General features: G+C 41.5%; 2 protein-coding genes across 6 annotated transcripts in view; both read left to right on the top strand.

The window, feature by feature from the left end:
* The window catches only part of LOC107091651 (zinc finger protein 208-like), a 24,570-nt gene extending 22,325 nt beyond the window's left edge, over nt 1-2,245 (top strand). For both annotated transcript variants that reach the window (XM_015385705.1, XM_015385704.1), the window contains exon 2: nt 227-2,245. In XM_015385705.1, the coding sequence (XP_015241191.1) occupies nt 272-1,783 (1,512 nt within the window). In that variant the 5' untranslated portion in view covers nt 227-271 and the 3' untranslated portion in view covers nt 1,784-2,245. The remainder of the gene's footprint in view (nt 1-226) is intronic.
* A 1,113-nt stretch (nt 2,246-3,358) lies between these two features.
* Nucleotides 3,359-12,280, top strand: LOC107091649 (zinc finger protein 62 homolog). Of its 4 annotated transcripts, none has more exons than XM_015385699.1 (4): nt 3,360-3,658; nt 5,510-5,583; nt 5,732-5,855; nt 8,916-12,280. In XM_015385699.1, the coding sequence occupies exons 3-4, from the start codon at nt 5,742-5,744 to the stop codon at nt 12,207-12,209; spliced, it is 3,408 nt and encodes a 1,135-aa protein (XP_015241185.1). In that variant the 5' UTR covers nt 3,360-3,658; nt 5,510-5,583; nt 5,732-5,741; the 3' UTR covers nt 12,210-12,280. The 4 variants fall into 4 exon arrangements, with proteins under 4 accessions (XP_015241184.1, XP_015241185.1, XP_015241186.1 ...); XM_015385700.1 differs by having other exon boundaries at nt 3,527-3,663; XM_015385698.1 differs by lacking the exon at nt 5,510-5,583 and having other exon boundaries at nt 3,359-3,658.

Below are 12,280 nucleotides of genomic sequence, written 5' to 3'. Positions count from 1 at the left end.
TCAAACTCTTTAAACTAAGTTTTGGATTAACATCAGATGAAGTCGCTATGGAATAATAGTTTGAAAGGGGCTTTTTGTTTCTGCTCCGGCTCTCTGGTCTGTTTTTATTATCTGGAACATTTAAGGAAGGCAGAAAAGGAAAATACATTTAGGGAAATTTAGAGGGAAATAGTCTGGGCTTTATTGGTCTTTTTGACATGTTTGAATCATTTGTTTCACATAACAGGACCTGTGTCTTGGAAGACCCCACATCAGCGTTGATCACGGTCTTATGCCCAGCCTGGCCATGGAGCGCAAGAGAAAAATCCTGCAGAGCATCCTCGAGGACGGCAATACCATCGACCTGACAAACTCAGGCCACTTCTGCTTCAGCTGTGAGCAGATATTTGCAAATCAGAGATGCCTGGAAGAACACCTGTGTCCCTTGGCCAGTTTCATCTGCTCCTGTGGAACAGAGTTCACAGAGTACAAAGACATGCTGGAGCACAGCACCACGCACGTACCTGGGCATCAAATGCTCGATCACCAAACCATAAAGAAGCGTAGGATCGAGAAGTACAGGGAGGAGGAAGAAAAGCTTAAAAGGTTGGAGGAGGGGCAGGTTGTGTGGAAGGCATCCAATGAGGCCAATCTCCCCTCAGTTTCCAAACTTCAAGTTCCAAATACTTCAGGACATGTTTCAACAAAAAGCGCGTCGATTTCACAAGTGCCTGCGTTGCTTTCAAACCCTGTCCCCCAAAGTGCAGCCGTGCAGAACATCTTTGCAGAGGTTGGAGCGCCAACCGTGGACCTCTGGACACTCTATCAGCCTGTTGTGCTGTTGCAAGCCATGCAGAACTTCAGTAAGACAAAGCCATACACTTGTGGTAAATGCGAACAGGGCTTCGTGTCAAAGGTCGACCTAGTGTCCCACCACAGCTCGCACGTGGCAGATAAAGTCTGTGGCTGCATAGGATGCGGGCTGCTGCTATCGAGCAAAAAGCTAGTGCCTCGATTTCACGTTTGCAACGCTAACAATCAGAGCAAACACCGGCTCATCACCGCAAAACCACTGAGCTACAAGCCCCGACCCGGAGCCATTGCTAAAAAGAATCAACCTTCCCGTCCGCCTCAGATAGCCGCCGCTCAGCAGCTGGAAAACCAAAACCCAAGGGCAGCTTGGAAAGGGGGCCGGCCATCTCCTGCCTCCGCCCCGAAGAAAAACATCAGAACATCCAACAGTCGGGTACCAGCCATCACTGCACCTCTGCAGTTGAAGAGTCAGAACGCCAACGCATCAAAGCCTCAGTCTGGAGTTTCCATGCCGGCGAAGACTCCAAACGTCGCCACGTTCAGTCCAGGCCGCCCGAGTGCCCGTATCAATCCTCCTGTGGTACAGAAGTCGGCTGAGGTCTCCGCATCGCCGAGCGAGCAAAGCGGCTTCACCTGTCGGGTGTGTCATCTTCCTTTTGAAAGCGCCCAGCGGCTTCAGAGGCACAAGTGCGTCAAAGCGCAGGAGTTCATGGCGAAGCACATGAGTGCCAAGCGAGATTACAAAATAGTTAAGGTAACGCCAAGTTCCCCTCAAATAAATGGTGAGAGGAAGCTTGGATTTAGCCCTTCCAGCAACACAAAGAAGCCCCAAATAGTGGCAGTCAGTCTGGATAAAGGGAAAACATCAGCCCCCATCAACGGCGGCGCAGGAGGAGAGTCTGACGATGACTGTTTTATTGTTGAAAGCGGACCTGCAAAGCCTGCTGAGGTGATTTATCAAGTAACCTCGTCTGTCCCCATAAAAAGTTGACTAGTAGTCTAGCGAGGCACATTGTGTTTGCATGTCATCGTTTCTGTTGACCACCAAGGGCGCATCGGCATATTTTCATCACACAGGGACCTTCTGAGCTTTTCCCAAACTGTTTTAGGAGTAGAAAATAGAGGTTCAAAAGCTTCTTTATTAAACCAGATATCCTTTTCTAATTAAATAATTGTTCATGTAGATTGTTCAAGATTTGAAAGTCTCTGATCCTTGAATGGGAATTTATGTAAATTAGTCAGCTTCAAGATATATGTGCATGGTTTATCTACTTTTGGTGGGGAAACCAGGTACTGTGTAAAGGTCTTTGATGTTTTTATTCACATTTTTAGTTGGATGAAAATTTGTTGTTAAGCTGTGGGACTGAACCTCTCATACCTTGTGTGTTCCTACAAACTTTGTTGGAGTTTATGAATACAGTATATGATGCATTAAAGTATATTTTCAAACTTGCTTTTTCAATTTTCTTTGAGAAATTTAACTTTTATTTGTTTTTTATAAATACAATAACAATCCCAGAGTTAATCCCAGAGTTATGCATAACCCTGGCCGATGTGTTGAAAGAGATTTTAATTTTCAACATTATGATTTAGGTGATGATTTCAGTGAAAACTCTAAAACACTTCTTGGTAAAAGCATGTAATTTTATTTCTACAAAGTTATGCATAATTTTGGGGTTTAAAATGTATTTAAACTCATAATCTGAATGAGTCAAAATGCAAAAAAGAATAGTAATGGGGCCCTCTACCACTCCATTAATTTAAAGTTGGAACATGGAGAAGAAAAAAAAAAAAACAGTAACAAAACCCAAATACCACAGGATTTAGTCAGATTTTCGGACAGAAATACTGCAAACTTAAAGATTTAACCAACATTGGAAAACTTAAAACCTTTCCAACTGTTACATAGTATCTCCAGCAGGGGGAGCAGTTTAAATAAACACAAAAAAATGATTGACGGTCTAGTTCGTCATCAATGCGTTTATGAGGGATTCAGGTGCTGTTTGAAAAAGCGCCAGTTATATATGGCTCTTTAGTGTAAAAGGCTTCGTCTGTTAAATTGGACTAGAAATACTAGTTTTTAAATGTATTTTAATTTAGTATTAGATTAAATTTATTTACATATAGTTAGTCTTTATAAAGTAGTTTTATATAAGATGCAATTGATTCTTATGTCAGATAGGAATGTATCTAAAAATGTGAAACATGTATTTGGGACAAAAACGGATGGGAAAAAAGCTTTTTAAATGAGGAAGTTATCAAGTTTAAATACTTACTGCGTTTTTTCCCATTTCAGTGAAAACTAATTTCCTATAAGTGAAAGGATAAAAATTTTACATCCTTTGATACGATGAATGCAGCCATTCTCTGCATTAAATTTAAATTCCACTCCATCAAAACAACATAAAACCATTTATTCAGTCTTACGTTAGAGGAATTTGCGCACTGCCAAAATGTACATAAACAATATAAATAAATTAAACAATACAATAATGTGCTTCTGTTGGAATTAAAACACATTCTGTAATTTTTATCTTTTTTCCTCAAAGCTGAGTGAAAATAGTAATATTTCCGACGGACCTCGAAGTAGACACTCCATTAACCACTCCGCGTTAATAGCCTAGTGGTTCTAAGCTACTTTAGGCATGGATAAAGAGTGTTCCTTTATAGGAAAACTGCCCAGCGAAGAAGGTCCAACCTGGTCCTCTTTAGCAACTCAGTGTCCAGGTCGCTGTTGAGCTGTTCAAAGTTTTTTAAGAGCCACAGAGGGAGACAGATTTAAGTTAGCTAGTGTTAGCTAGCGGAGCAACGGTCAGTGCATGCGACGCAGAAACCAATCCCGACTCCTCTTTACCGCACACTCAAGGCAAGGCAAGCACTTTGAGTTATCTACAACCCATCACGCTGCTTGAAACAGATATTTTCCACACTCGCTATTACGAATAAACAAAGTTTTGAAGGCAGAGACTGGAGTTATCCTTTGGATGCGGCTGGCCTGCGCCGTGTTTGTGAAACAGCTAGCTAACTGGCCTGCGCGCGCGCCTCGTTCTCATTGTTGTCATTAGTTTGTGATGTTTAAACCATCAGCTTGATGAAAGGGTGAGAGAAATTCTCAGACGGGCTCTGAGAACAAGTTTGAGGGAAATTATTTGGGAGTGGAGTAGAATAACAGACAGATCCAGGTGGTTGTTGATCAGAAAGTCTCCTTTTGATGATGATCAGTGAGGAGGAGAGCTGATGTTAGCTGCGTCTCCTTCATCCGGACAAACTGAATGGCTTTATTTGCGTCTTTTGTTGCATTAATATATTGGAGAGTTTTTGTTACAACACATGATTCCATATTTAATGGAGCTCCTCTTAGGCAAACGATGTTATTTATGCCTAATGTATATTTTCAATTTCCAACAATCAGTGGACTTTTTCTTAAAAAAATATATATAGATAGATATATAGATATATGATCTATTTATGAGGGTACTGCTCTTTAATTTGTTACTTATTAATATTAAAGTCTATACAAAAGGTTTAAATTTGTGTTTATTTAGAGTGAAACTAGACAATTATCTAAAATATCTCACAGTTGTCTCAAAGCGGTCACAGTAAAAATCGACTGATACATGAAATAGTTTTAAAACATGAGGATTGCTGCAAATTCACTTTTTATGTACTTTATGCATATTATTATTAAATGTGTTTGGCAGTGACAGACTGCTGCACCCAAAATGCACCATGGGCGTTATCACAGATCCTTCCTCCCAGCAGCTGTAAGACTTTATAACCATCTCTATAGAAGTTGTTACATTCATGCTGATTTTGCAGTTTCCACCTTAGTGAGGTAAATAACATGCTGCTGTCATTTTGCACATCTCTGATGTTGCTGCTATTTTCCAATATCATTACTGTAAAAATATCCATAGCTGTATATTGGTTATTTATTCTCAGGGTGCACAGTATTTATATTGTTAAACCACTTTACAGTGCAGTGTTTTATTTTTTAAATCTTTTCTATTATGTTATTCTTATACACTTTTCTAAGGTCCACATTTGTGTGACCTTTTTTTGTATAATCTTTTTTTTTTATTGCTGTAACACCAGAATTTCCCCATAGTGGGACAATAAAGGGATTTTCTATTTCATTCTATTGAAAAATAAAAAAACAAATGAACACTATTTAGTTGTGTTGTTTTCCTGCCTAACGACAGTTTGTGCCTCAAAGGTTGGAGTTATTTCAGAGGTCTTGTAGCTGAAATATGTTATGTATTCTTTTTTTAAAGGAGGCTAATCAAAATCAGAATCGCCAATTTCTCTTAATTGGAATAATTTTCACTTTATAACTTTAAATTCAGTGTTTTTAATGTTACAACCTCTGGTCATGAACACACAGCAGACAAATTGTATGCTACATATTTAGGCTGTATTGTTTTCAGGTAAAAAATTAAAAATATTGTGTATTTCCCAGCTGATAATTACATTTCCTCCAATTCAAGAGTGGGTACGTTATTTTTCTGAGATTGTTGCCCAGCAGCTGCTCATTATCGTCCTTTACAACAAAGTAAATAGGGAGATTTTTTTAAGAAAGCAAAAAAATATTTTTACTTTATAAAGGAATAATTAAGATTTAGGATTTATGTGTCATTTTCATTGCAGTTGACCGGTTTTCTTGTGAATCATTGGACCTTGATGAAATGTTTAATTGTAGCCCATTTGTCTGCTTCAGATTCATACAACCATTATCCGATGATGTCCATGCTTGTTTATCATCCCCGCTCAAGCACAATGCATCAACCACCTGTAAGCTGTTGACACAAACTAACACTGCACCCACATTTAACTTGGTTTCCAGGATGTAAATCATGACTTCCAGGCATTATGGTAAACTATTGCTTTGCATTAAACTTCACTGCCTCTCTGTTATTCTCTTTTTTTTTTTTTTCTGCAGACGTTTTGCCATGGGAACTAAAATGTCATTTGGCAGAGGAAGCGGGGATCAAAACACAGACTGTGATTTAACTTCTACGAGCCCTCCCTGCAGTTTTGTTCATGCCCCATCGGACTGCAAGCAGGTAGCCCCAGATGGAAACTTGTAAACGTAAAGCTTGAGGTCTTATACACTGCTGATTTTGGGAATTTGACATTTTAGCAGTATCTGCATGTAGGGTCTGGCGTTTAATCAATTTTATCGATTAATCTGATTTAATTTTTGGAAAAATCTGTATTTCATTTCCCTCCATTTCACTTACTTTTTTTCAGTAAGATCATGGTGATATGAAAACACATTCATTAGAGTTAAAGGAGCTATCACCAATGATATAGTATCTTGCGTTTTCTCGCAAATTAAAACCAGCAATTTCACAGCAGGACTCTTCAGTCTATTGTTAGACATAACAGGAAAATACAGTGGAAATTAATGTATTTGCACATTCTCTGTCTCAGCCAGAGCTGCCAGAGCCCATCGGGCAACACTGGTTCCAATTTTTGCCATTTTAAAGTAAAAGCCAAACCTATAAAAAACTGCCAATCCACCTTAATGGGTACACATTATTTCCATTGGTTCAATAAGACTGCTTTTGTTTTTCAGCAGCTGGTTGTAGATTCTCTATTCTCACTTCCATAGCTCAGAGTTATCAGTTCTTCGCTTTTTGTTCGTAGATGTGTACTTACATGTGATAAACTAATTATATGGGTGATACCACTAGCTGCAAACATTTAGTTTTTTTGTATTTATTTATCTATTTCAGAATTCCGTTGCCTTTTAAGTTACCTCCCAGAGCGGATTGTTGAAGTAAAACCTAGTTTTTATAAGCCAAATATGTAATTTATTGTTTTGATTATTTAAATTAAGTGAGAGAAAATATCTATTAATTAGATTTGGTTGGGAAAATTCTTGAGTTTGAAACCATGTCCCCCAGCCCTACTTGCTTACATATGGAGTCTTCATTCTACATTATCTAACAGTGTAAAGTTATTGGGCCTTTCAAACATAGGCAGATATGTAACATCTGGGTAAAGCAGTTCTATATTCAAATATTTTTATTGGATTTTGAATTGTCCATATAAAATAAAAACAACCAAACAACAGTCCCAGCATTAACAATAAATTGCAATAACATAGGGAAAATAATTTAAAATGAGAACAAAAAACAAAAGGGATATCAACATATAAAAATAAGAAATAATAATAAAAGAGAAAAAAAAAAATAATCATAATAATAGAAATGAATAAATAAGTTAATATTGAGATGTTGCAGTAGGGTTACAGAGCCTATCACTCAATGATGTTCCAGTGTTTCCAGCAGACAATTGTAATTGTAAATAATTTAGAAATGGCTGCCAGACCTTATAGAACCTCTGGGTTGATCTCCTGATCTTGCGCTTCATTTTCTCAAGTTTTAAATGTGCCATTACATCTTCGACCCAGAGACTGTGTGTGGGGGGGCTTCTCTGACTTCCAGTTCTGCAAAATGAGATGTCTGGCCAATAGAGATGAAAATGCAATAGCATCTGATTGTGCACCTGATATCACCATCTTTGCAGGGGCCACACCAAATATAGCAATTTCTAGGGCAGGGCTTATCTCTCTGTCACAAATGTAAGAAAATGTATCAGAAATTCCAGACCAGAACTGTGTCAAGTTTGGGCAACCCCAGAACATATGATAGAGGGTAGCTGTAGCCTGACCGCATCGGGAGCAAGTCGGATGGACATCCGGGTAAATCCTTTGCAAGCCTGCTCTTGGATAGATGAAGCCTGTGTAGTACCTTAAACTGGAGCAAACCATGTTTGATACAGATCGAAGTTGAATGTATTCCCCTAATTGCGCTTTGCCAGGAGATGACACCTCGAATCCCAACTCCTCTTCCCACTGTGCTTTAGTATGACTAAGAGATGGTGAAGTGATCCTCTGGATATCCTCATATAATCTGCTCACTCCTCCTCTTTCATTTAGATCCTTGGAAAGCAGTTCTCAACAGATTTCTTTCTTCAATTAAGATCTGGACTTTGATCTTTCAATCCTAACACAGATACGCTTATATCCAAACCATTCAGTTGTTTCTATGGTTGGATACTTACAGCCGTTACACTATTAGAAGGTGAAACTCTGCCACAGTCTTTAGTCTCCTTCTTCTTCTAACTATTTTTTTTCTGTATTGATCTATCCATCTTACTGTCCGCCGCTGAAGAAAATAATCCTCATAGTATGATTCTCCCCCCACCATGTTGTGTTGTTGGCTCATTACATTAAATGTTTATGCATTATGTTATGTTATGGTTATCATCAATATGAAAATACATTCTCTAGGGCAAAATCCCTTGTCACAATCAGGTTTGACAGCAAAGAGATAGAGGGAAGTACAGAAAGAGTAGTAGAAGGGTACAGAGCTATGGGTAATAGTTGGCATAGGAGATGCTCGTTGAAGAGGCGGGTCTTTAGGAGTGTCCTGAAGATAGACAGGGATGCTGCTGCAGTTCTTGTAGTGCTTGGTAGGTTATTCCACCATCTTAGAACAACACATGAAAACAGTCTGGATTGTCTTAAGCATGGTGTAGACACTACTACATGACAATCCATTGCTGACCGGAGTGACTCAGATGTGACATAAGCCTTTGCTAGACGGTTCAAGTAGGCGGGAGCCATACCCTACAGCACTTTGTAGGCTAACTTCAGGGACTTGAATTTAATGCGGTCAGCCAGGTGTGACCAGTGATGCTCAATGAACAGGTGGATGAGGTGAGACTTTTTGGGCTGATTAAAGACCAGATGCGCCGCCAGGTTCTGGATCATTTGTAGTGGTTTTATCGTACAGGCTGGAAGACTGGGTGGCATGTTGGGTTATGGTATGACCAGATCTTTCTTATGTTTAGTAGTGTGAGGCGACAAGATTGAGAGACAGAGGTAGTATGATCTTTAAAGGTCAGCTGATCGTCAATCATGAAGCCAAAGTTTCTTGCTGCCTTTGATGGAGTCAGAGATGGGGACCCAGTCTAAATCCACACATAATGTTACCAGTTTGCATAAAGATGTCTAGATATAAAACAATATGAAAGTGTAGGAAGGGCTGTTTTTCTATTCTTGATTTTTGGAACATTAATAAATTGAATCCATTTTCCCTTATTTTTCACAGATTTCTGAGGACATGGAGGTATCAGGACCTGTAGAGTCTGACGTTTGTCTGAGCTCTGAAACCGCACACCTAAGCTCTCAGCCAATTACGGAGATAGACACATCTCTGCTGACTGCTAAAAGCCCGCCCACAGTCAGTAGAAAGGTCAGAAGAAGACCCGGTAGGCCTGCTAAAATCAAACGACATCCAATCAAAGACAAAAAGGACTCAGTGGCCGCTGGATTGGATGGGGATCAACCTGAGGAGGTCAGCCCCCCAGTGGCTTTACCAGCAGCCTCAGTCAGTGACAGCACTGGGGATTCAGACCATCATATGGTCAGTGAGTCATCTCAAGATGATAAATCAGGTTATGATGCTGTCCTGAATGATAAAGTAGATGGCGATGGCAACTCGCAGCTAAAAAGAAGAAGAGGACGGCCGAAAAAATCAGAAGCTTCAACTTCACAACATGCGGTCTCAAAGAAGGCCGCCGTCCATATAGTTCGTCCTAATAACGTTGGATGGACCCTAAGGAGCAGAGCAGAGCAGAACCCTTCAGCGCAGAATGGAAAATCGGACAGCCTTGATGAAACAACGCAAGCGGAGGGGATCTCGACAGAATTCAGTCACTTGATTCACAGCCATGGAATCAGGAGAAGGAGGAGGACAAAGCCCCCGATTAATGAGGAGGTTCCAGAAAAGGTGGCAAAGCTGGATGATCCCACTGAGTCCTCATCAGTACTGAGCAACGAGGGGGACTGTGAGGGGAAACCAGAGACAGAGAAACTGGTGGAACAGAGTGCTGATAAACAGGAGACCGATGCAAACACTAATACTGCTGAGTCGTCACTACAAGAGCAGCACGCAGAGCAAACAGAGGCGCTTGAATCTCCCTCAGAGACTGAAAAGATTCCTGCAGAGGATCAGAACAGATCAGATTTGGTAAACAAATCACAAACTGATATTCCAGACGTAGGGGAGCCTTCGACAATAAATGGCAGAAAGGAGTCAGATTTAGAAACTTCTGAATCATTCGATCCTCCCGTTGATGCAGATGTGCAGAAGGTAGAATCTTCTAGCACAGATTTAGTTTCATCCTCTAAAGAAGAACCACTATCTGTAACTGTGAAATCTGAGAATATAGAGACAGAGGTAGGGGCTTTAGCTCTTGTGTCTGATAGTCGCACAGCTTCTCAAAGTAGTGAAAACATTTTAGAAAGGAAAGTGGTTTTTAGGTGCAAGAAAGGTGGAAAAAGAAAGAGAAGAATAGTTAAAGTTGTGCTGAGTAACAATCATGTAGAGAAAGACGAGGGGACCCCCGAAGTTGAACAAAAACCAGACCACTGTGACGTGAAAACAGAAGTCTGCTCAGAGCTCAAAGATGTCACGTATGTTAGAAAAGGAGGCAAAAACATGCTGAAATGTAGCTACTGTGGCCGTCTGTTTAAGTTTCTGTCTCAGTTAGTAGTTCATCAGCGCATCCACACCGGAGAAAGACCCTTTAAATGTGACGAATGTGGGAGAGGTTTCACCAAAAACTCCAACTTAAATCTTCATCTTAAGATGCACCTGAAGAACAACATGTATCAAAAATGTCCGCTGTGCAAGAGCAGCGTCTCCATCTCGCAGTACGCCGCTCACATGGAGACACACACGCAAGGGGTGGACCAACTGGCCCTGGCGATTCCAGACGAAGTCGTTGAACAACCGAGCCAAGACAGAACCACCAAAAGTCCCAAGGAGACTCAGAAAGAGCACGTTTCAGAAAAGAAAGGCGGCAAAACCTGCCAGTACTGCGGCAAAACCTTCCCGTTCCAGTCCGCCCTCAAGAGACACGTCCGCATCCACACGGGAGAGAAGCCCTACAAGTGTGAAATATGCGACAGAGCCTTCGGGCAGTCCTATTTTCTCCGCGTGCATGAGCTGACACACTGGACTGTGAAGCGCTACAACTGCACGCGCTGCGAGAAATCCTTCTCCCACTATAGCAATGCCAAAAACCACACATGCAGACCAGTGAGAGGCAGCGGTGACCCACAAGCCAACAGACACATCAAGCCTTTGCTGACGTACACATGCCACATCTGCAAAAAAGTATTTGATCATCTGCAGAACTTCAACAATCACATGAAGGAACACACGGGAACTAGGCTGTTCCGATGCTTGTTTTGCGACAAGCTTTTCAGTTTGATGTCTGATTTTGAAGCCCATCGGGTTCCTTGCGCAGCAGAAAGGAATATTTCCAGCTCGGTGAAGGAGGAGGAGATGATGACAATGATTCATTACAGAGTGCCTTCCAAAACCTCTTCCAAAAGCAACAGTCCGCCTCCTGTGGAAACTCCTGATTTCCAGCCACAGAAAAAGCGACTAATTATCCTTCGCAAAAGACGCCCTGTGAAGTTGAAGAAGCGACCTCAGGGTCCAGTCAGCCCCCCTCCTCCAATCTCGTATCTGGTTTCGAAGCTGAATCAGCTGGACGACAGGTCTGACCCCAGGAAATATCTGTGCCCGAGCTGCGGCCGGCAGTTCCGGCACATGAGCAGGCTGCGAGCCCACATGCTTACCCACTCTCCCGACCAATCGTACCCCTGCAGCCAGTGTGGCAAGACGCTGGGAAGCTGGAAGAAACTCTGGACTCACCAGAGGTTCCATCGGCAACCCAGCGGACGCTTCACCTGTCCGCAGTGTGGGCAGGGCTTTCGATTTACTTCTTCTTACAGAAAGCACATGAACGAGCACCCCGAATTCCGCTGGATCGAGGAGCGGCCAAAGAAAATGTTCCTGCCGTATCAGTGCGACCAGTGCAGAAGCAGCTTCCGGACGCTCGACCTGCTGTTCACCCATCAGCTCTGCCATTCCTCAGTGAAAGACCTACGCAAAGAGTCCAACTTAGTGCTGCTCACAGACGCTTCCACCTTCCAGCCGAAGGCTGAAATCCCTCCCAGTCAAAGTAATCCAGGAACATCTATTCAGTCAGCTGCCAGAACCAGCTCTACTTTAAGCCCCTCACAAAAACACCCTGATCTAAATTCTCAACCATCACCTTTGTTCCAAAATAGTCAAGACAGAGAATGTTCTCCTCTCTATCCGATCAAGACACATTTAGGCACAGAGAGAGATATCTGCTCTGACAAAGTGAAAGAAAACGAAGCAGGAAAAGCTTTAACTCCCCTAAAATCATCCTGGACTCAAAATGCCAGCAAATCAAAAGAATCCGCCTTAGACAGTTTAGACTGTGCTGTGTGTGGAGCTGCGTTTCCAGCAGTTTCAGACCTCTTTCAACATTATATCGATCATGCAAGAGGCCAGGTTTGAAACAAACATTTTAAATGTCTCATCCTAAAAATCATCGTAGAAAAGTCTAGATTTGGATGGAAGCAAAGATC

The sequence above is a fragment of the Cyprinodon variegatus genome, unplaced genomic scaffold (genome assembly GCF_000732505.1).
Source record: "Cyprinodon variegatus isolate N-32 unplaced genomic scaffold, C_variegatus-1.0 Scaffold346, whole genome shotgun sequence".
In the NCBI taxonomy this organism is placed as follows: domain Eukaryota; kingdom Metazoa; phylum Chordata; class Actinopteri; order Cyprinodontiformes; family Cyprinodontidae; genus Cyprinodon; species Cyprinodon variegatus.
Note: the sequence above shows the minus strand (reverse complement) of the source record. Positions and strands in the feature narration are given on the sequence as shown.